The sequence below is a fragment of the Halichondria panicea genome, chromosome 17 (assembly GCF_963675165.1).
Source record: "Halichondria panicea chromosome 17, odHalPani1.1, whole genome shotgun sequence".
Lineage (NCBI taxonomy): Eukaryota > Metazoa > Porifera > Demospongiae > Suberitida > Halichondriidae > Halichondria > Halichondria panicea.
Genome location: NC_087393.1, coordinates 4,311,014 through 4,335,736, shown reverse-complemented (window position 1 = coordinate 4,335,736; position 24,723 = coordinate 4,311,014). Strand labels below are relative to the sequence as shown.

Here is a 24,723-nt window from a genome sequence, read left to right as displayed (position 1 = left end):
CATATAGGCCGACCCTGACCTACAGAGTGCTGGAATTCATCTTTCTACTACTGACTACAATCCGACTAGAAAAACATTTGCAATGTGAAAAATTGCTAGGATTGGCCAGGGGAACCACAAAAAAGCGTGGGAACAAGAAATCAGACGAGAGCATAACTCCAATCCGTTACAACGTCAATCACATGTATACTGGTAGTTTTCCCATGTTTTCCCAGCCAATATGCCACGCAATTTTTACTGGTGGAGTGATGACCAATCCCTATATATATTTATTATACATCCATTTTAGAATGTGGGGCACATAATCATGATGATTTGTGATGAATTGATGTTCCTAATACATGCAGTGTTGAGCACAGGTACACACAGTCCATCCATGCGTAGTAACATGCACGGACCGTACTGGTGAATGATGTGGTGGATGGAAGCTGATAGGTGGATCTGGAACACAGTCTATTATTTAATATACTATGTATCGTACATGTTCATGACGTTGTAACGGATTGGAGTTATGCTCTCGTCTGATTTCTTGTTCCCACGCTTTTTTGTGGTTCCCCTGGCCAATCCTAGCAATTTTTCACATTGCAAATGTTTTTCTAGTCGGATTCCCTTTCTTTTTCAGTACAGTTTACGTATCATGACATGCATAAGTGGAACGTCAAGAGGCAGTACAAGAAGAGAAGACAGGACTAATCAGATATCTTCTCGAATATCTCTGGACTAATAATAATAATTAGAGTAATAATTTATTGCTTGATAATTATGTTGAATTTGCGAATCAGTATTAAATGACAGCCATTTTAAGAGCATGATATCTAGCCAGTGCATATAGTATGCCTGTCAGAGAAAGGGAGCTAGAGCTGAACAGTGTGAAGAAAAGGAACACCTCAGGCTCTGGAAAAGCACTGCTGCACTGATTTTAGGCGCACGGTTTATTAGCCACGCCTATCTATTATTATTGGCTGAGTCATTAAAGATGGCGGAATTGTCTAGGTAAGAGAAATAGAGACTGAGAGGTCATCTGCCTCGTGGAAGCAATCGCAAATCTGAAGAAGCGCTTTGTAATCCAGGTTGTAGTCGTTTGGAAACCCTGTGCAGAATGTCCTGGAGATGGCTGTACTTGGAGTAAATGCTGGGCAAGAAACTTACTTACTTACTCACTTACTTACTTAGTCAGTCAGACAAAGAGCGGTGAAACGTCGAAATAGTGCAATTTTTAAAATAAAAATATTCATTCATTAAAATGTTTATGGATTATGAAATGAGAGATACAAAGAGAGAAAAGGCTAAATAAACTATCTGTTCAGCCAGTTTCTTGATGTGGCCTTTCCCTGCAGAGATAGAACAGTTTGAACATGAGTCAAAATAATTGAAATATTACTAAACACGGGCAAACCCACTGCCAATCCTATGTAAAACCTACTGGTTTTACTAATCATCCTGGGGCTCACACTTCTTACAGGCCTACTCTCTAATATTGAAGGGGCTGGATTCATGAATAGAACAGGAGAGGTTTCTGATAGCTACAACACACAAATCACTCCTGCTGGATGGACATTTTCTGTATGGGGAGTCATATACACCGCTCAAGTCCTCTGGATTGTCTATGGTTGGTCTTTTGTCTTCAGACCTGCAACACCGCGGGCAATCTCGTTTGTTACCTACATATTTTATGGATTTGCAAACCTTTGTAGTATTGTATGGACCTACTCATGGGGTAATTTGTACCCTCAAGTTGCCTTTGCCTTTATAGCTCTGTGTGGTATATCTCTATACGCCACTGATTGCACAGGCCATTCACCTCTACAGAGAAACACCTGCACTCTCCTCTACAAAGAAGTTCAAGATCGATTTGTACCTCACTCGGATTATTGTTTTGAACAGCGTAGCTATATATGCTTCTTGGCTTACTGCAGCTACTCAACTGAACTTTGTCATTGTTCTGGTTAACTATGGTGGTGTTGATCCTACTACAGCTGGTACTGTTGGCTTGTCGATTCTCCTCGTTGTCATCATCATCTATTTTATTCTAGAGAACACGATTTTGGACAGATTCACACGATTTGTGTTCGTTGTGTTACCGTTACTCATATGGGCTTTCACTGGTATAGTGTCAGCACATTGGGGAGTGGAAAAGGACAATCAAAACCCGATCTTTACTCTCGTGTTGCTGGTGTTGTGCATAGTGCTGTTCATTGTCAGGATCATTCTATGGATTGTCTTTGCATTTGTACGTCCTCTGGTTGTCCCAAAACCTAAGATTGTTGTGTGAGACATTAACTTCCAAAATCTAAGATAGCTATGTGAGAGAAACATATGTAGTAGGCTGAATACATAATTGTGTTCTATGTGCCAGTGCTTGCTGTAGTTTATATTTGGTCTCAATCTTCCTCCTGTGACTTCATGATTAGAACATATTGAATCAGTGCTCAGTGCTCAGAGTTCCAATAGCATAGCAACGTATACCAGTTCTATTTTTGTTCTATTTCTGAATTTGTGTTAGCATAAATTATTCATCTGGACTCCTATGGTATCAACACGTACATACATTGGAAATTTAAGAAATAAATAATAGTACTTTAATAAGTGTAACATTGCATGGAATCACCATAATGTGGACTCTCTGAAACAAGGACACCTCTTACATGTTACACAATCAGGGGTATATATTACCACAGCTAGGATACATCTTCCCAATATGTATATTAGAGAGGATCCAATTACGCTGACATGTATAAGCCTATAACAACCCAATTGATGGTACAAAGTGTCTTACAGGCACAAAAGATCGAAATCAAATATTACATAATCAATAAAAAGAAGCCCATGCATGCACCAGTGGACATCACTACATGGAATGTATTGTATGCAATGACTATACAGATACACATTCTCACCATTATAGCACAATTAGACAATTAAGTGCCACAGAAACAACTAGCCACCTGTTCACAAAGAAAGCTATGGAGAGTGAGAAGGTTTCTCCATATAGGCCGACCCTGACCTACAGAGTGCTGGAATTCATCTTTCTACTACTGACTACAATCATCCTGGGGCTCACATTTCTTACAAGCATACTCTCCAATGTTGAAGGGGCTGGATTCAGGAATGGAACAGGAGAGGTTTCTGATATCTACTACACAGAGATCACTCCTGCTGGATGGACATTTTCTGTATGGGGAGTCATATACACCGCCCAAGTCATCTGGATTGTCTATGGCTGGTCTTTTGTCTTCAGACCTGCAACACCACGGGCAATCTCGTTTGTTACCTACATATTTTATGGATTTGCAAATCTTTGTAACATTATATGGGTCTACTTATGGGGTAATTTGTACGCTCAAGTTGCCTTTGGATTGATAGTTCTGTGTGGAATATCTCTATACGCCACTCTGGTTGCACAGGCCATTCATCTATACAGAGAAACACCTGCTCTCTCCTCTACAAAGAAGTTCAAGATCGATTTGTACCTCACTCGAATTATCGTGTTGAACAGCTTAGCTATATATGCTTCTTGGCTTACTGTAGCTACTCAACTGAACTTTGTCATTCTTCTGGTTTACTATGGTGGTGTTGATGCTACCACGGCTAGTACTGTTGGCCTGTCCATTCTTCTCGTGGTCATCATCGTCTATTTTATTCTGGAGAATACGATTTTGGATAGATTCGCACGATTTGTGTTCGTCGTGTATCCGTTATTCATATGGGCTTTTACTGGTGCAGTGTCAGCACATTGGGGAGTGGAAGAGGACAATCGAAACCCGATCTTTACTGTCGTGTTGTTGGTGTTGTGCATAGTGCTGTTCATTGTCAGGATCATTCTATGGATTGTCTTTGCATTTGTACGTCCTCTGGCTGTACCGAAACTAAGATATAGCTCAGTGTGCCGGTGAGACAATAAAAATTCCAACAGCTAGATAGCTATGCATGTTGAATGCATTAAATCATCAGCTAGTATAGTCAAATACAAGAAGTGTTTTGTGAGCCAGTGCTACTTGTAGTGTAGTAATCACTGCTCAGAGTTCTTTCTGTGAGTATGTCCAATTTCTATGAGTTTGTGTTATAGTATACATAACATGATAATTATTGGATTGGCTTCAGACAGTGCATGGGATACAGCATGCATGGTCCACAAAATAATTTTTAGGAATGCATGCAGGAGTATAATAATTATCCAGTGTTTATACCACACTTACGTCACCACTCACATTGGTCAACAGCTGTAGGATACATAGAAAAATATCATACAGGCCCAGGCCGCACTGTTTTCAAGTTTTGTTGTTGTTTTTTTTTTGTTTTTTCAGTAAGCAAAGAGAAAAGAGCCGCCACGCTTAACGGTTATAAGCCTCCAGTGAAGCTCAATGGAGTCTTCTCGTCTTAAAATTCGTAAATAAGAATCAAAGCAACGGCAGAAACACGGAAACTGCTCTCCAACAAGATGGCTAAGCAAGTTCCATGGGTCCATGCATGGGTGTGGTTTAGATACATTTATCCAAGAAGAGCTTGCAACTCCAGTAAGGGACGTCGAATGGTAAACGCACTTGGATCAAGAGCATCTGTAGGAGTCGACGTGTTGCTCAACTAGCTTTTTGACGGCTGCAAAATCTGGCATAGTCTTGTTCTTTTTGCAGTCTGCATCCTAGATTGAATAGTATCTGGCCCGGGAGGGTCCTTTTATAGTTGGTTGTGATGGTAAGCATAGACACTGTGTGTTGCCCGAGTTCTGGATCACAAAATTAATTATTGTTCTCTTATTAAAATTAATACAGAAATCAGAAGCCTCACACTGCACTGCATGCATACTGTGTGTATTGCACTGGAATGTGACAATCTCGTTTAATGACCCTTTACCTATTAACCTGCCAGTTATTGTTATTGCTATGCAACCAGATTGAACAGCTCCCATGCATGCTGTGTGTATTGCACTGGAATGTGACAATCTCGTTTAATGACCCTTTACCTATTAACCTGCAAGTTATTGCTATGCAACCAGATTGAACAGCTCCCCTGAGGCTATAGATCTACTACAAGCTTTTTACTTGTATTGCATTGCTAGGTAACTGCTTTTGTAACAAACATACAAACTATCCACTGTTTACAGAGAAAGCTATTATCACAGAGTACTCTTGCTATTATGGAGAATGTTATAGAGAGTGAGAAAGGTAGTATTGAGAATGAAAACGTTTCTCAATATAAGCCGACCCAGACCTACAGAGTGCTGGAATTTATCTTTCTACTACTGACTACAATCATCCTGGGAGTTGCACTTCTTGCAAGCTCACTCTCGAATGTTGAAGGGGCTGGATTCAAAAACACCACTGGAGCTATCTCTGATATCTACTACACTCAAATCACCCCTGCTGGATGGACCTTCACGATATGGGGAATAATATACACCGCTCAAGTCCTCTGGATTATTTATGGCTGGTCATTTGTCTTCAGACCTGCAACACCACAGGCAATCTCATTCGTTACTTACATATTTTATGGATTCGCGAACATTTGTAATCTCATATGGATCTACTTATGGGGTAATTTGTACCCTGAAGTAGCATTTGGAATCATAGCTCTGTGTAGCATATCTCTATATGCCACTGTGATTGCACAGGCCATTCACCTCTACAGAGAAACACCTGCTCTCTCCTCTACAAAGAAGTTTAAGATTGATCTATACCTCAGTCGAATTATTGTTTTAAACAGCGTAGCTATATATGCCGCTTGGGTTACTACAGCTACTCAACTGAACTTCGTCATTCTTCTTGTCTACTATGGTGGTGTTGATGCTACCACGGCTAGTACTGTTGGCCTGTCCATTCTCCTTGTTGCTATCATTGTCTATTTTATTCTGGAGAACACGATTTTGGATAGATTTGCACGATTTGTGTTTATCGTGTATCCGTTATTCATATGGGCTTTCTCTGGTGCATTGTCAGCACATTGGGGAGTGGAAGAGGACAATCGAAACCCGATCTTTACTCTCGTGTTGCTGGTGTTGTGCGTAGTGCTGTTCATTGTCAGGATCATTCTATGGATTGTCTTTGCATTTGTACGTCCTCTGGCTGTCCCAACATCTAAGATTGCATGCCAGCTGTGTGATGTGTGAGACATTTCCAAGATAGCTGTGAGACATTATAATAATAAGCTCTGCATGCATGTCGATTATAATATTTTTTTCACGTTGTCAAGGCAACAAAGGTGTAATAAAAGTTATCACAGTCCCTTCTGTATTACTGTAGATTACACGATCGCGTATAGCCTTCGGGGCATGATTTAATTGATCCGAGATGAGAATCCATGTGTTTTACGCTTTATTATACATAATAATTAGACACGGTTTAGGAAGTTTCTAAATCATGTAGAAGCCCAAAGGGCTGGTTGTATTAATTATAGTATAATTATACCGAACATATTATAGTGAGGGTTCTACTAGCCCATACTTTCTAAGAAAGTACATGATTTTCTAAGTTGGATAGAACACTTCCTTTAACCAATCAGCTTGCAGTATTTATGACTAAATGCAGGCAACTTTCCCTCGTGCATCTCATTTTGTACGCCGCACAGTGACTGAAAATAAGTATACGATGTACCATACCTATATATATATATATACGAGGAGGATATCCATAATATCCTCTGCTAGCTAGCTACCATGGTTACTCCAAGGCGTAGTATGTAACCACAGTAGCGGGCAGCGTCCGTGTTTCTGCTGTTGCTTTGTAGTCTTAGTATACCGTCAAGAATGCATGGCTCCTTTCTGATTGCTTACAAAAATGAAACTTGAAAAATCCTTGAAAGCTGTATGTGCATGCTTGGGACTCTATGTTATTTTTCTATGTATCGTACAGCTGTTGACCAATGATAGTGGTGACGTATAAGTGTGATATTACCCCACTTGGGGTCTGTATCATAGCAACTGCATGGGGTTTAACTATACCATAAACTCCGCATTCCTCATAAACTATACCAAACACCAGGAAGGCTGGAGAAAGGGTGGGGCTCACTGTTTGGACATGGATAAGTTAGTGCGTAGAGCTAGAAGCTTAGCACTGGCTAAAAGCTATACGCACAAGCTTTGTCGTTTGTTTTCAAAAGTTTTTGAGACTGTTAGTATCCATGGTAAGGTAGCTTATTACGTAGCAAGCATTGTTCATTCCAGTGGGTGTAATTATAGCACTTATGGTCCACTATACATTTGAATTTATGGCAACGCAAAGCATCCTTGGCCTCGGGGCTTTACACTCGTTTTAACTGGCACCTCAGGGCTGTGTGGTAGCCATGCAAGCTTATATATAGGCTGGATGCATAGCAACCAATCAATCAATCAAATGGGACATATATATATATCAGTTAATGCACATGTAGTGCCTCGGGGTTTATGACAGTAAACCACACCCATCCCTCGACCTACGCCCTTGTGGTCGGGAGGTTTATTGTCATAAACCCCTCTATACATACACTGACATGTACATATGTTATTAGGACAATTAATTACAGATGCAGTGTAAGACAGAACCATGGCTGCATGAGGTCAGAAAATAGGTGATAATTAATATGATGCTCTAGACAACGGTTTAAACAAGAGAAAATGCTTATAACGGTGCAGTTCTACATGCATTTGTCCACTCACAATAAAACATTATGATAATTGTACACTGGCTATAGCTATATATAGCAAGCTAATTCAAATATCATTTTTTTAAACAGATGCTGCAAAACAAATCCCCCAAACTAGTTTTTGGGACAGCCAGAGGACGTACAAATGCATAGACAATCCATAGAATGATCCTGACAATGAACAGCACTATGCACAACACCAGCAACACGAGAGTAAAGATCGGGTTTCGATTGTCCTCTTCCACTCCCCAATGTGCTGATACTATACCAGAGAAAGCCCATATAAACACTGGATACACAATAAATATAAATCGTGCGAATCTGTCGAAAAATGTGTTTTCCAGAATAAAATAGGAGATGATTATGATGAGGAGACATGCCAAGTCAATAGTAACAGCTGTAGTGTCATCAACACCATAATAGTAAACCAGAAGAATCACAAAATTCAGTTCAGACGCTATAGCAACCCAAAGTACATATATAGCTATACTGTTCAACACGACAATTCGTGCGATGTAAAAATCAATCTTGAACTTCTTTGTAGAGGAGAGAGCAGGTGTTTCTCTGTAGAGGTGAATGGCCTGTGCAACAAGACTAGCGCATAATATGAGGGAAAACGCAACTGCAACACCAAAAGAGGCTGCAGTATACAAATTTCCCCAGAGATAAGTCCAGGCTATATTGCAGAGCTGCCCAATCGAGTACAAGATGTAAGTAACAAATGAGATTGCCCGTGGAGTCGCAGGTCTGAAGACAAAGGACCAGCCATAGATAATCCAGATGACTTGCCATGTGTACACGAGTCCCCATATCGTGAAGGTCCATCCAGCAGGGGTGAGTTGAGTGTAGAAAATATCAGAGACTTCTTTCGTTCCGTTCTTAAATCCGACCCCAATATGTGGAAAGTTTGATAAAATGCTGAAGATTAACATTACCACTACTAGTAGTGTAGCCACCAGCAGTGACACGAATTCCAGCACTCTTACAGTCGTAGTTGGTCTATACTGGTCTATCTTTTTACTCTCCATGATTAGTCTTGCTATTATAGTGCCGGCACAAATACAGATATAGCTATATTGCACTGTATATATATATAGCTATAGGTTCGTATATGTGGTCATCTAAATATTTCACGCCTTCTTTGTACAGCTTGACTGTGACATGATGTGCAAGTATTAACTATTGCGATAATTAATGAAAGCACCGCGGGTGCTGATGCCTCGGTGGAGGTGCCAAAACTACTAAATACACACATTATGATGAGCATTTTTGTTTTATTGTAAAGAGTCGACTGATTGTTATTAAAAACGATTGATGCCAAAAGTTCAGCATCAGCGGAGCCGTGCAGCTCTCTTCTCACTCTTGCAGTTACCAATAGCTAGCGTTTTAGTGCAGAGCTAACTACTAAGTAGAGTAGCAACACTCGGTGAACAAGTTAATTTTGCTACGCACTCTTCTGAAGAGGCTGCAATGGCATTCCAAGTACAAAACTAAGCATACGTAACTTGAGAACGAAGCATTATTTTGCAAATCCACGAATTCAAATCCATGACTAGAAGCCTATAGAAACTCTTACTTGCACTCCATTGATCCTTGAGCAGCTACATAGCAGTCTACACAGACACACAGACACACAAACACACTACTGTATACCTCGCTTGCGCATGCGCACCGATGCATAATAAAAGACCAGATTTATATGGTGTGAATTATCATGGCCAGACCAAGCACAACAATTAATACACAGGGCCATTGGTTTTCTAGCAATTAACCCTATACACGTAGCAATGAACACAGAAAACCTTATACTATATACGTACTATAGGGAGGCCAATTAAAGTGTCACAAGCACAAAATGTGGATCCTCAAAATGGTTACAGCCTTTCTCAAGTGTGTATAATTATTATAACGTGCCAAAAGCATAATGTGTGCACAATCTGAAAGTTGGGCCACTTACGTCAGTGTATGGTACTTACAATGTTAATTACTTAATAATTGGAAGGCATGTAACACAGGTACTAACCTTACACGTCACTTCAAAAATGACATCAAGTGCACATGCAAACAGATTTATTGAATAGGAGCTCTCAGGTACATATGCCGTAGCATAATTCCTGTGTGTGGATTGTGTGTGCAACTGCTAGCTCTATCAGGTAAAAGTGCTATGTTTACATCAGTACAAGCTAAGTACAAGCATGTGTGGGAGCATAGTATAGTGCAGGGGGGGTGACTAATGAAGCATCATGCAGACAGAATTATATGGCTGCACGAGGTCAGAAAATAAGTGGGCATATGTATACAAACTATATATACGAGTATATAGAATAATTATGTGTCTATGATAAGATGCATATTCTACGAATGAGTGTGGTTTATCTAACTTGATTTATGCGCGAGGCGTGGTTACAAAAACTGTAACAGAATTGAATTTATGTGAGCTGGAGCGGCATGCATGCAGTTGAGAGTGAAAGACGTCTTCAAACAATGAAAGGCGACAGTATAGAAATTTAGTAGAACTTGTTGAGATACTGGAAAAAACAGACAACCTAACCTGACTGCAACACTACAAAAGAAGAATGAAGTTTTGTGGAGTGGAGTGGATTGTATTCAGGTGGCCCTGCAGACAGTGGCGACACAACAGCAGTGGTGGACTAACAATTGAAGAAGTGGAGTAAACATTTTCAATTTGAACTGCAACACAATAATATACGGCAGACTGGACCGACATGGAACGTTGGAACACTCAACAGGAAGTGTCAAGCTTCCTGGCACCCCGAAAAAGCAATACAGAGTACATTTCTTTCCATATCCACAGTGGATATGGAAAGAATGAATAATTGAGTTTTAATTTTTTATTCTGTCTTTTTGTCACTTTCCGCACGGTTACAAAAGGCCAGGCCTGGATAAATACATAACAATTTGTTGACTGAGTGTTTTATGAAATATACAGGCACAAGCAAGAGGGCGAGTTTCCTGTATTCGAGGATTCTTATGCTATGTGTTTTATTAACGACCACCCTTACCAAATCATGCTACGCGACGTACAATATAGCATGGAAGGGACTGCATAACTTTTAAAACACTCTTAATGCTTATAAAGATGCAGTTCTGGTCGTTCATTGAATATAATACATGCACTAGCTATAGCTGTCACAGTAGCATAAGATAATTCAAGGGAATGTGTATGAAAAGTTCACAGTAGTTTTAGTTTTTGGAACAGCCAGAGTACGTACAAATGATGCAAATAAAATCCCTAAGAGGTGGTTTAGTTTTTGGGACAGCCAGAGGACGTACAAATGCAAAGACAATCCATAGAATGATCCTGACAATGAACAGCACTATGCACAACACCAGCAACACGAGAGTAAAGATCGGGTTTCGATTGTCCTCTTCCACTCCCCAATGTGCTGACACTATACCAGTGAAAGCCCAGATTAATGATGGATAAAAGATGAACACAAAGCGTGCAAATCTATCAAAAAGAGTGTTTTCCAGAATAAAATAGACAATTATTACGATGAGGAGACATGCCAGGTCAATAGTAACAGCTGTAGTGTCATCAACACCACAATAGTAAACCAGAAGAATCACAAAATTCAGTTCAGTAGCTATAGCAACCCAAGCGATATATATCGCTATACTGTTCAACACAATAATTCGGGTGAGGTACAAATCGATCTTGAACTTCTTTGTAGAGGAGAGAGCAGGTGTTTCCCTGTAGAGGTGAATGGCCTGTGCAACCAGAGTGGAGTATAATATGAGGGAAAGTACAACTGCAACACCAAAAGAGGCTGCAGTATACAAATTTCCCCAGAGATAAGTCCAGGCTATATTGCAGAGCTGCCCAATCGAGTACAAGATGTAAGTAACAAATGAGATTGCCCGTGGAGTCGCAGGTCTGAAGACAAAGGACCAGCCATAGATAATCCAGATGACTTGCCATGTGTACACGAGTCCCCATATCTTGAAGATCCATCCAGCAGGGGTGAGTTGAGTGTAGAAAATATCAGAGACTTCCGTCGTTCCGTTCTTAAATCCGACCCCAATATGTGGAAAGTTTGATAAAATGCTTAAGATAAACATTACCACTACCAGTACAGTAGCCACCAGCAGTGACACGAATTCCAGCACTCTTACAGTCGTAGTTGGTCTATACTGGTCTATCTTTTCGCTCTCCATGATCATTGTTTAAGATAGCTAAAAAAATAGCTACACTATACGTATAGCTATAATAAGTATACCTTTCCGTGCGCAATGTATATATAGCTAGGTTCGTACGTGTAAATGCATGGTCATCACACATTCTTTATAGGCGACTGTGACATTATCAATATGTGTAAGTAATAAGTATTGCGATAATAATTCATAGCCAGTTAACGCCCTACACATAATTATAACAATTAAATTTATTGTACAGGAGGAAGGCCAATAGTGAAGCAAAGTAAAATGCGTATATACTTCTTAGAAGCCTTTATTAATTGTGATGTACACTGAGTTAGCAAAGAAATGCCTAAGTATAACGTGTGCTCAATCTGAGAAATGGGCTACTTACGCCAGAGTATGATACTTAATGTCAGGGATATATATCACTTACCAAATAATTGGAGGGCACCATTCCTCCCATGATCTTCTGCCCTCTCAGCTTGGCCCTGTGGTGATAACATTACTAATATCATTGCCACCTGCATGCATGCACTGATGTTATAATAATTACTAATTAAGCCAGTAGAATATACGTAACAGTATGAATCAACTGTTCATTTAGAAAATGCTGCGAAGAGGAGGGTCTCAATGTGCATGCCCCCCCCCCCCAGGAAATTGTTGTTTTAAGATAGGCACTATAGATGATTTCATTTTGTCAAGATAGGTATATTTAACTGATTTTAGAATGAGTTTTGGAAGCATTATTGTGACATAAATTATGGGCTGCCTACATTCAGTGACCGCACAGTTGCAGAGCCATGGAAACAATGTTACATGCATTTTCCACAATACAATTAAACTAGCAGTATTGTCCTTGTCCAGCATTGATAGTAGGTACTGTTGGAATGGTACGTCTCAGTCTACGAGTTCTATACATGTACATTACATACGTATGTACGTATAATTAACTGTACACTAAACACTTTGTGCATGTCTTACACTGACAAACTACGTACATAATTATATTCAAGTGATGATAAGTGATGGCATGTATGTGTTCAAGTGATGATATGTACAGTATTCAAATTGTATGCATTCAAGTGTATGTATTCAAGTGATGGAAAGTATGTACCGTACTCTACCGAGATTACGCCCACATCCGAAATTACGCCCACCCCCACTTTAAGTGAAAGTTCTTGCATAGGTTAATTTGCCTCGAGAATACGCCCACCAGGAAGTGCATTGAGTAGTTGTCAAGACTAGAAAAGGTTTAGCAGTTTCTTGTGTAAGCTGGATATATATAGCTAGCTATAGCTAGGTCCTAGCTATATTTGCAAGTATAAGAGATACAGGACAATCTTCTCTGAATCTCTGTTAAAGACTCTGACAGCCTTCTGATGCAGAATCTTGACTTGTAACAGCCTTCTGATGCAGAATCTTGACTTGTATACTTTCTTTATACCTAGCTATAGTTACCTATGCAATACCATGTTGCATATTGCTGTATTTATTGTATTTTAAGAGCTAGCAGGCCTCACACGTAGACAGAAAAGACCTAGTTTCTTAATGAGTGGGCGTAATTTCGAGGCAAACACCTGGGTGGGCTTAATTTCGAGACAAACTGCTGTTTTCGAAATTAAGCCCATCACACCTGTAGCTGCTTTGTAGCATGCAATTAGGGTGGGCGTAATCTCGGTAGAGTACGGTACATGTATTAAAGTGATGGAAAGTATGTACATGTATTCAAGTACATGTGTATGTATGTATTCAAGTGATGAGATACATGTGTATGTATGTATTCAAGTAATAATAAGACCAAATATGTATGTATGTTTAAGTGATGATATAATTATGTAGTACTCAAGTGATACCACACTTTGTAAGGTATACAACACTGAATAAAGGTACGCACCCATCAATAAGCATCCTGATCTTCTTGCGTAGGCCCGAGACCAGCCTATCATCGAAGCAGCTGACCTCTCCGAAGTAAATATCTCCAGGAAAACCAGGTTTCTTTATCATATCTCGAATCTTATCCCTCATCATGATTCGACGTTGATCAAACTCTTCCTGTGACAATCTGCATAAAACAAACATCATGCAAGTAGTGTTACATTATTGTCACAGTTTTTATCAACAAAATCAACTAAAGCCGTAACTACTGAAACAAAAATGAGTCAAAGTTAAACAGGTAGAGGGGGCACTCACTTGTCAATATGGGTGCCCACAATGATGACAGGGGAGGAAGGGGCACGAGCCTGGACATTGAGTAGCCACGGTAACAAATGTTGAAGCTCGCTCTCACCCTGAGCTAGGTTGTATACCAGCTGCAAACAGAGAGCAGTATAGTAATTATATACAGTGCATGCTTGGTTTGCACCTCAAAAGCACATTGAATGTACATGTAGTGCATATATTTATACATGTACATAGTTATTCACTGACAATACAGTAGCCGTGGGGTATAATGATCCTACATCCAATTTATAATTAAGAAATCCCACGACCTCACTCTAATCGTAGTTTAATACGACGTACATTCAACCATGATCATGTACTCACCACATAGAGTGACCGCTGTGACAAGAAGCACTGATGCGTGCTATAGAACTCCTTCTGTCCGGCAAAGTCCCAGCAATTGATGTGATAGTTGACTGTATTGCCATGGCCACCTGGCCGGTACGGGTAGCTCCACTGCCTCACACTAACTCCAAGTGTTGCCATATTTTTCTCCGATTGTACAGCTGCACCCTTTTCTTTCGAGGGCTGTATCGGTTTGTCGGACACTAGTTGAGTGAGAAGGGTTGTCTTTCCTTTAGCTGCAGCGCCGATTATCATTAGCTTCATGTGGTAGTAAGGAACGCTGCGAGTGTAACGCGACTTGAGATAGTTGATGATAGCTTTGGTGGGGCCATTCTGGAGACTGGGATCGAGGGACAGATTCTTCAACCCTTGCAGATTGAGCTGGAAAGAATTGTGTGTTAAATTCCATGAAGTTTTCAGACTAACATTCATACTGTATACATACTTTATACAGGACATGTATATATAATTATTGCGTACGTGCACACATGGACAATACAAGGCTCGCACATATACAACCAGTCGCCACAAACAATGCTGGCTGTAATGTGTACACCCTCAGGGACTGCACTACATAATGCTGTAAATTTTCGAGCATACCATTCTCCAGTATCCACCCTCAAACATGCACCATAACACACCCACCATAAAGAGATACTCCAAGTTGCCCATCTCGTTGGGCAGCTGCCTAATGTCTCGATTGTGACTGATGTCAAGGCAACTAAGGGATGAGAGACGGCCAATCTCCTTGGGAATCTACATACGTACATGAGCAACAAAGAGAACATCAATAAATTGCATACTTGGTCTAGCCTTATAAACAGCAAGCAGAGACCATAGCGGGAAACTTTCACGGGTGCAAATTTTTGCTATTTGGCTCCAAAGCCCTCCGCAGAAGTTTTCGTGGGTTCTAATATTCGCGTTTCAATGCCAGGAAACCACACCCACCAATAGCTTTGCATGTGAAATACTGGTGCGTGGGAGTTTATCCCAGTTTAAATTTGCGTTAACTGCTCTACCCTCAAAAAACGCAAAATTTTGCACCTCACGAAAATTTCCCGCTATACGGTATAAGTTTTTATGCACATTTTAAGGGTACGTATAAAGCTGGGGCTACATACATGTACGTATCACAGTATGTACGTACCTACCAACATAAACATTACAATGTCATGTATGAAAAGACTTGCCTCTTTTAGTTTGTTGTCACCCAAATAAAGGCACTCCATGTGAGGCCAGAACTTGCCAGCATCAGAGAGGTCCAGCCTAGTGAGTCTGTTACCTGTCATTCTTATATCTCTCACTGCCCGTGATTTCCAGGCGTAGGGGGGTGGGAGGGACGTCAGCCCATTCTCAGTGGCATCCACACTCTGTATACTGTCAGGGGGTGGGGAAGGAAGCTGGCATTAGTCACTTGATCTGTACTCCATTAAGTTATGATTATGGTCATTCAAAAGATAGCTCTTACAAAGCACGGCTTAAATTATTTCTGAAGTCTTTCTTGGACTTTACCTCATTAGAAATGCAACGTCAAATATTTTCCAAAAAAACTACGTACATTAAAGCCTGTGGTGGCTACGTTAGATCTACATGTACATGTACAGTCGTGTATTAATTAGACACGCCTCTCAAATTAAAAAACTACCCAATGCATCATTCAATTGTACTCAAGTTACGTGTATGCTATTGGCCTTGAATACAGTACATGCATGTAGTATATGTAACAGCATGTCGCTTGCATGCTACTCACACTGGTGCAGTGGTGATGAAGTTGTGGAAGTCAGCCTCGAACATGGCAAGGTTATTGTGGGCCACTTTGAGTGTTGTGAGGTTCACTAAATCCTGAGCAATCTCGCCAGCAATGTGAACTGCGCGAGAGAAACAAATCAGTTTGCTAACATATTGTACTGTTGTGCAAATAACACATTAAAATAACACTGAGAATAATCCGTCACTTTTTTGCCCTCTATACAACATATAGCAGGATGCAAGGTTGTTGTACGTACACTGTGCATTTAGACTGTGCATGTAGGCCAACATTCATAAAACCCATTGTTTGGCCTAAGAGGGTACCGGCCCTATCATGTGCAGATATCAACCGAAGGAGGGAGGGGGAGGGGGAGGGAGGGGGGAGGGTCAAAATTGAACAAGCATGTCTCACAGCATGTCACTGCATGTAATGAATTACTCACCAAGCTCTTCATTCCTTGACACATCTAGGACCTTTAGAGAAGTTAGATTAGCCAGAAATCTGTCCGGGAGTCTCGAAATCTTATTCTTCGAGATGATCAGCTCCTCTAAGTCCTCTAGCTTGGTATTTATGTCGGCAATGGAGGAGATGTGATTGCTCTGTAGGTTCAGATATCGTAGGTGAGGCAGTAGTGGTTGGTTTCGGTCGAGTGAGACAGTTATAGGAAACTCATCGAGTTGGTTGTTCGAGAGGTTGAGACGAAGTAGGTTTGGGAGGTGGGGAAGTTGGGACATGGTGGAAATCTGTATATGGAATATAAAGTGTCAATGCACATGCGTACATTCTGTGCACAACACACAATTACTTTTTATCTATCATTATATATATAATATATATATATATATATAATATATATATCAGAGGAGTATAGGAAGATGTTTTTGTAAGGGGGTGCTGAGGTGGCCAGAGGCCAATGACATATCTGGGGGTCCGGGGGCTTGCCCCCGAAAAATTTGGGCACTCTACATTCCCGGACTGAGCAAATTTGGTACAGTATCAAAATTTGCCAAAATAATTAATTCTACATGATTATAAATTCTAGCTGACCTTTGTACTGTGTACGTAACTATGCTAGTATAGCTAGCTCAGTAACTATTAGCTACTAGCTCGACTACTATATACTAGCTAGCTAGCTGCTGTATCAAGCTAGCTAGCTGTTCTGAACTTCATGGAGCAAGTAGGTAAGGTAGCTTGAGATAAGGGGGTGCTCCAGCACCCTGAGCACCCGTGCTTCCTACGCCACTGTATACATATACGTAAGCAGAGCATCAACTAAAAATACGTAAACTGTACAAACACTGAGTTTAATAATGAGCGTGGGAGAGCTATATACTGACATCAAAAATTAAGAGGAAACAAAACATGCAGCTATATATAGTGTCATGTATTTCACCTGGTTAGCTGAGAGGTCGAGTGTCGTGAGTTTTTGGCTGAGCACCGCCTCCATCGGGAAGACAGTAAAGGTGTTGCAGCTGGCATTGAGTGAGGACAGATCCTTTAACTCCTACAGACACGGGAGAGACACACATCATTATTATTAATGTCTTCCTGAACCAAACACTAATATTCATTGTTATACAGGTGAATTAACAGACTCGTATAGTAAGTTCAATACTTCCTTTATGTACTCTTCTTGATAATAGGCCATGGTACGTAAATACATACATGTACGTATTACTATTAAAAACCATGAAGGGACTGAATGTTGGCATTATAACTATACTACCTTACAAAATGCACATACTTGCATAAGCTCTTTGGGGAGCTTCTTAATTTGATTCTGTTTCAGGTCCAGTTTCCTAAGTCCTTTGAGTCGCTGTACCACATAGCTTGAACCAAGCTCTTCCCATAGCTCTTGCAGACCCGTCAACAAATTAGACGAAAGATCGAGAGATTTAATCAACTTTCTAGTTGGGACAAGCGTTTTTGCATCTTTTTCTGAAATCGTCCCAAAATCAACTTCATCCCGTGAATCCCTTGAATAAATACTACTTGTGCTACTGCGTTGAAACGATGAATCCACAAAACTCAGCTGATCACTGCTTGTTGGTGTAATACTATGTTCTGTGCTAGCCGATGCGTCCAGTTCCTTCGAGGCCAAAAAAGCCGAGTCTTGAGATATGCACATACTTTCATCCTCAGTGCTTCTAGACATTGAAAAGGGGCTGAGTTTGGACGACTCGTCGCCTTCCGTAGACGCATTACCAGGCATGGTAACTATAGGTGGGATAGAATCTAGCTGTGTGTAAAAGACTGAAGTCGACACTTTCTTTTTTCGTTGCCCTCTTTGCTTCTTGAGTTGACGAAGCAGTTGAGAAGGACTTAGGAAAAACTCCTGGTTTTTTTTAGCATCTTCTTCTAAAGACTCTCGCCTATTTATATGCCCACCAACATTGCTGAAGGGAAGCCTCGACATTTCTACACCAGTGACTGTACCTCTTCTCCCTAATGTAGCTTTCTTACTAAACATTGGTAAGCCTTCTACGTGATCTGGAGTTGTTGGCGAGGATGGTTTGATAATCGTAGCTTCTGTTTGATTTGTGTTCATACCAAACCCAGAATCGGGTTCTTCTACTCCTTCTTGTAATGATGGTGGCCTCCTCGTGGCTTTGTGAGTAGGTGTGCCTTTAATTGGACTCAATGACGGCTCATAATCACCCAGACCACCCTCTGACATTTGTACGACCGAAACACCTGACCTTCGAACTCTGTCGGATTTCGGACGTGTGGGTGTAGTAGGCATTTCGGGGGTTTTCTTTTCTGGCATCCTATCCGAAGTGGTTTCGGGTGTTTTTGAGCGTCTAGAAAGCAAATTTCTAAGTTTAGATTTAGAGTGATCCCCGCTTGACTGTCTGCTATCGTCACTGTTAGGGGTCTGACTACGAGACCTCCCAAAGTTCAATATTAGTTTACGACGAAAAGTAGACACTTTCTTAGCCTTCTTATCAGTGTCCCGATCTGGACTGTCCCTGTAACGCTGTTCAGATTGCATTTCGATTCCATCTATCTCATTCCCATTTTCAATTCTGTCTTTTCCCATTCCAGATGGTGGGGGAGTTATTCGACTACTTCTTCCATACCGTGCTGTCCTAAAAAACTTTGACCGTGTCACCGATTCCATTGTAGTACCGGAAGAGAGCGCGAGTGTCGATCCCGGTGCAAAAGGAGACTTTCCCAGGTCTATACTTTGCCGGTGTTTGAGCATCTCGTTCAGTTTTCCCAGACTTTTGTTCCGTCTGTGTCTTGTCTGCACTGGACTGTACTTGACACCTGAGGGCACATGTACATGGAGTTAATAATCCTGGTTAACAAATACACGTATAGTGACAAACGACCTCTATAAAAGAGTCCATTACATGGTATCTCCTACTTGTAAGTGCGTCAAGCAACCGAAAAACGGCCAATAATTAGAAAGATAACTTTCTGCTTTAATTAAGTTTCGTTCCCGATGGTAGTTAAAGTTGCGCTAGGAACTTGTCAGCAACATGTACACTGTAGCAATTATGCTATAACTATAGGTACGTGTATGTACGTTTAGTTACCTAATGATGGCAGAATCCAGGTGGGTTTAACAACCTTCAGTTCCAGTCCACTCAGGTTAACCACGTCTCCATTGCGATCCAACCCAATGTGTTCTAATAACAGCCCCGTGATCTCGTCCAACTTCATCTCTCGCGAGATGGCTAGAGCCTTGTGAACATTGTTAACGCCATTTTGTAGCAAGAACTCTACCATTTGCTTGTTCTTAGATTGGACGGCCAGACAAATGGGTGTGTCTGTATCTTCAGCGTGATTCACGTCCGCTCCTATCTCAATCAACACTTTCACTCCCTGGAGAGGTAAGTACATATACATGTATATACTGTATGTTGACTAAAATAATAAGTGCCACAATTATGTGGGAAGGCTCTCAAAGGAAGAACATTTTTCAGGGAGGTTGAACCTATACTATGAGAATTGGATAAAACATTTTCGGGAACATTGTGATTTAAGTATTTCGGGGTTAGAATACACGCACCCACGCACACACACCCACCCACGCACACCCACCCACGCATACACCCACACACCCACCTCCAACATTCCATCTTGGATGGCGGTGGTGAGCATCTGCTGTTTGAAGTCTCGGACGCAACTCAGAGTGTAAATGATATCAGTTCCGATCTGGAAAATGACTGCAGGGTAAGGGGCGTGAACATTAGATTCAGTCTCATTATTATGTACAATGCATATACATCCCTGGCAGTAGTGCACTAAGTTAGATAATGTATTTGGCAAAAATGGAGTGTTTGAAAACGTTTTCTGGTAATTAAAAGTTTAATTACATGTAGTACAGCTGGCCTATTTACATGTACGTACACTACTTGTATTATGTCACTTACTGTCTTTCTCGTCCTCCTCAATTACTGTGCCAATATCTGTTACATTGCTAAGGTTACGAGATGGTCCATTTTTCTCGGGATCTCTATAAAGGAGGGTGAAGAGAAGGAGGTGGACGTCTCCCTCGACCAGGGCTTTAGACATTTTCATGGAACACTCACACAGCGTGTAGATGCAAGCCAGAGCCTGTGTGTGGGTGTGTGTGTGGGCAGTGTATGGGGGGGGGGCAAAGGAATAATGCGAGGCTACATCCTTCTTTCAAGCCGTGCATGCTACAGCTGCAGATTGCAAATTAATACAATTTTACTGCTATACATACATGCAGCCAATTTTGGTTGTTACTTTGTGTAAATGTGTCTGAATAAGTGTCTATTATTATGCGGCGATAGTAAGCCAGTAACTGACCACTCATATATACTAGGAAGTTTTAACTCTCCTCGTACAATCCCCCTACCTCAGTTTGGACGTTAGGGTCGGTCTTCCTGGAGAGGGCGTCAATGGCAACGTTGGCAACGGTCGTACACAGATGCCTTGAGAGGAAGTACTTAGCATCGGAGAGAAGACGAATCAACAGACATCCCTTGCACTGGATGGCTACAGGGGGAGTGGTCTCACTTAGGGATGAAGTAGAGAATGGAAAACAGCTTCATACAGAGTATTGCGCAATATACCACTAAAAAAATTGTGTCAGCCATGCTAAATAATTCAGTAAATTGCCTTCTATGTATAATTATGCATACATGTGCAAGGTTAAATTTATATACATGTATATTCTATGTATTAACTAGGGGTACATTAAATGCAATAAATCCTCGCTCAGTAAATCAAAATATCAAAGTAAATCTACACCTAATTAATCATCACATAAGAAAGCTAGGTCTATGTGCATTCAATCTGGTAAAGACGTCTAATGGTCGACACACAAGAAAGCTAGATTTAAGTTTGACCCCGTTCAGGCTCCGCTTTAGCCACTCCTGGCTGTTTCTGAGGTCTAAGACTGTGAGCCGACGTCCCTCAGCATCTCAAGACTCCACGCCAGTATCGAAGCCTACATGTTCACCAGAAGTCCATAGGTAGAGCTCCTTTTGCCTCGACGTCAACCACCACCACTGCCACGGAAAATCTCGATAGGACCCAAACATAACTTCGCTTCACTCGAAATTATCGATTATTCTACACACTCCACCCCCTCACACACACCCACTCACCAGGGGACACCAAATGTTTTCTCATGACAGCCACAACCATACCCAGCACTTCATATTCATGGAGCAGGGACACCAGTTTCTCTGTACGCAATGAAAAACATCATGTGACCCAAATGCACATAATACTACGTAGCTACTAGTCGCACAGACCATGTGACTGTCATGTGACTGACCATTCTGGGAGAGCAGTATGAGGACCTCGAGTGTACTCTCCACCAAGATCTCGTGGGAGGTGTGTCTGTCGACTACACTCAGGGCCAGCTTACATAGAGGCTCACACTGGAGCACAGCTGTCTGGAAATTGTCTGGGGGGGGGGGGGCAATACGTATATGAGTAAGCCATAGTAACTTTGAACACATAGACATTTATGGTTCCAGTAACTAACCTGGAGGGTAAAATATGTGATCAGAAAGTATTAATTCATTATACCACTCAACCGGATGATTCCAACAAGTCTTTTTCTCTGACTTATTATGTAACAGTTAGTGTGGCTGCAATGCTCACCGAGATCTGCTAGACAGGCAATGACACAGAACACCTCCGTGATGACCTCAGGGTCACTCCCAAAGTCTTCGAGGATCCGACTCAGGTCTCCTACTATCCCTATGGTTACCATGTGGTTCTTATACTCGTCACCGTTCCTGCACAGAAACAAAGTCTCTTATAAACTAGCAAAGACATTTTTCGGGAACCATCTTTGACAGCTGGTATAACGTAACAGATTTTTAACTTCATGTACCGTATAGCGGGTAATTTTCGTGGGGTAAAAAATTCGTTCAACTCGAAAACGGTGATTTTCGTGAGTAAAAATTTTGTTTAGTCTCATTACCTGCATAGTCTCATTACCTACACTGCATTCATACGTTCCGGTAAGCCACGCCTACGTTAAAAGTGGAGGTCAGCTTGCCCACGAAATTACCCGCTATACGGTATATACATTAATTTAGTAGCTCTTAAAGGATCTATTACATGGCATGCTTATATATAGATCAAATCAATATCTGTGACTAGTCCAAATCTATGACAGATACAAAAAATATTGCCTGTTTTTCTCAAGGCATTTTGGAGAGATCTTTGGCGGCCACTTTTAGCTATTAGGTAATGTATAATAATGCAGCTAATTGTAGTTATAGCCCCGAGGCTTACTGGAATCTCAGGAGAGCTCTAAGCGCCCTACAGCCATACTCTACGCATGAGTTGTTCCTCGTCTCCTCGTGTAGATACTCCCTCATGCATTCAACCGTGGCCTCACACGCCCCCTTCTCCAGAAACAGCTGCTGAAGATACTCTGAGCGGGAGAAGAGAAAGATGCAGTAAAACATATACAAGAGCTTATACACACAGCTATGTACTTTGGGGAAGGAGGATTTGTGGATTGGAGAATTTTGCTTGCTAAATTTGAAAAGGCTTGAGTTTAAAATGATTAATTTCTGCACAGTAGCTACGGTAGTTCTACATTTTTGTAAATAGATATTAGCTAATACGTACGTATGTCCAACTTACCATCATCCTCGACAAGGAAGAAAAGCGCCATGGTAACAGCCTTGAAGACAGCAGGGTTGGGTTGATGGGACTGCCCCAGGAGAGTCAACCAGACAAAGGTTTGGAGCGGGATCCTGAATGAACACATACATTACTATAATTAACACAATTGCATGACTTTAGTTATTCCACAAACTAGCCATGTAGGAGGCGTGCCCCCAGGACATTGTTTGAGATTGTCAAAAACGACCTTTACCAAGTGTTCATTGTGTAGTGGATTTTGTGCTTGACTAGAAACAAAACATATTCTCGGATCACTTTTTAAGTTTTGTTAGTTGCATATAATTATATTGCTCTACTAATCTGTTTTTAGACTGACTGTGAGATCGCACCTGGTGCATTCCGGCATTGCTTTACTTACTAAATGATCACTTACTGTTCCGTATTTGGTCCTATGCTAGTGTGAAGGTTGGGGTTGAGCTCTAGCATCCTAGCCAGACAGCGACAGCCCGCCTCCATCATGGTCGCCTCCTGGCCATGGTTCTGAAACGCATCGTTGAGCAGGTACAGCCATTGCTTCATGAGGGGCTCTGATACCTATATAAGGGGAGGGAGGGGTTAGGGACATTAGCCTCGTTCCCAGGCTGAACGGAAAGAGAAAAATACTTATTTTTGATCTAACGTTGCAATAGAAGTGTATTATTGCTATACTTACGTCACCATTAATTTATCATTTTCCTATGTACAAATAATTATATCTCGTGCACGTCAGGTGACAAGAGTCAGCCACATGTTCAGAGAGTGAAGTGAATGTAAATAGTGAATGGAACAGCTATAGTAGTCGAGTATAAAGAGATAGCTAAGAATCCAACACAAGAGAAAAGTTGGGCTAGGAACAAGACTAAGTGGACTAAGTGAGAAACATGGTAATGGGATTGGTCGGGAGGCTTTCGTCGATGTATCAGAATTTAAAAGGTGGGAGGGGGGATATGTCTGGAAGTAAAAGAAAGCATGGAAATAACTAAACCACCATGACTATTGCAAGGTGAATTCTACTAAGTATGTCTGGAAGCAAAGTTCTTATAGTTTCACTAATTGAAATGTTGCTTTTAATGATACAGCTTGCTCTAACATCCGCCAGAAGACACATGTACATGCACATGCACATGTAGACAACTCTAACATAATGTACGTACTGTACTGATCGAGTGCTATGACAGACATTGAAAGAAACGAAACGTGTAAATGCATCAAAATTACAGATGGTCAGTTGTTGCTTCAAAATAATTAATGCCACTTACGTCAATCTCTGGTAGCACACAGATGTGTTCGATGGAGGAGAACACGTGAACTTGTATCTCAGGTACCTCCGTGTACTTCTCCAGTAGCTCTGTCAGCAGGTGCAGGACGCCCAGCTGGACCATCTACACAAGGGGGCGGGGCAATACTATCATTACTCGTCATTCATGTACATGAAGCAGGTAATCGTAGTTATAATTATCATACTAATGTCACCATTGTTGAGCTGCATGAACATTTGGCATATGAAATTATTTACTGAG

The 24,723-nt window shown here is 41.1% G+C and overlaps 4 protein-coding genes across 4 annotated transcripts in view; 2 read left to right on the top strand and 2 right to left on the bottom strand.

Moving 5' to 3' along the window:
* LOC135351623 (leucine-rich repeat serine/threonine-protein kinase 2-like) overlaps positions 1–24,723 on the bottom strand; it is a 50,185-nt gene that overhangs the window by 20,836 nt on the left and 4,626 nt on the right. The window contains exons 10-30 of the mRNA XM_064550679.1: positions 24,463–24,585; positions 23,598–23,758; positions 23,183–23,295; positions 22,826–22,967; positions 22,184–22,320; positions 21,852–21,983; positions 21,679–21,759; positions 20,925–21,064; positions 20,473–20,656; positions 20,165–20,265; positions 19,633–19,921; positions 17,835–19,360; positions 17,484–17,594; positions 16,533–16,833; positions 16,091–16,208; positions 15,531–15,717; positions 14,986–15,096; positions 14,320–14,721; positions 13,966–14,084; positions 13,670–13,837; positions 12,209–12,263 (exon numbers count right to left, since the gene is read on the bottom strand). Coding sequence (XP_064406749.1) covers positions 12,209–12,263; positions 13,670–13,837; positions 13,966–14,084; positions 14,320–14,721; positions 14,986–15,096; positions 15,531–15,717; positions 16,091–16,208; positions 16,533–16,833; positions 17,484–17,594; positions 17,835–19,360; positions 19,633–19,921; positions 20,165–20,265; positions 20,473–20,656; positions 20,925–21,064; positions 21,679–21,759; positions 21,852–21,983; positions 22,184–22,320; positions 22,826–22,967; positions 23,183–23,295; positions 23,598–23,758; positions 24,463–24,585 — 4,701 coding nt within the window. The remainder of the gene's footprint in view (positions 1–12,208; positions 12,264–13,669; positions 13,838–13,965; positions 14,085–14,319; positions 14,722–14,985; positions 15,097–15,530; positions 15,718–16,090; positions 16,209–16,532; positions 16,834–17,483; positions 17,595–17,834; positions 19,361–19,632; positions 19,922–20,164; positions 20,266–20,472; positions 20,657–20,924; positions 21,065–21,678; positions 21,760–21,851; positions 21,984–22,183; positions 22,321–22,825; positions 22,968–23,182; positions 23,296–23,597; positions 23,759–24,462; positions 24,586–24,723) is intronic.
* Positions 2,870–4,044, top strand: LOC135351638 (uncharacterized). Its single transcript, XM_064550701.1, has one exon. The coding sequence runs from the start codon at positions 2,964–2,966 to the stop codon at positions 3,891–3,893; it is 930 nt and encodes a 309-aa protein (XP_064406771.1). The 5' UTR covers positions 2,870–2,963; the 3' UTR covers positions 3,894–4,044.
* LOC135351639 (uncharacterized) lies at positions 5,135–6,223 on the top strand. The gene has a single exon (XM_064550702.1). The coding sequence runs from the start codon at positions 5,135–5,137 to the stop codon at positions 6,101–6,103; it is 969 nt and encodes a 322-aa protein (XP_064406772.1). The 3' UTR covers positions 6,104–6,223.
* On the bottom strand, positions 6,189–9,628 carry LOC135351640 (uncharacterized). The gene has a single exon (XM_064550703.1). The coding sequence runs from the start codon at positions 8,640–8,642 to the stop codon at positions 7,689–7,691; it is 954 nt and encodes a 317-aa protein (XP_064406773.1). The 5' UTR covers positions 8,643–9,628; the 3' UTR covers positions 6,189–7,688.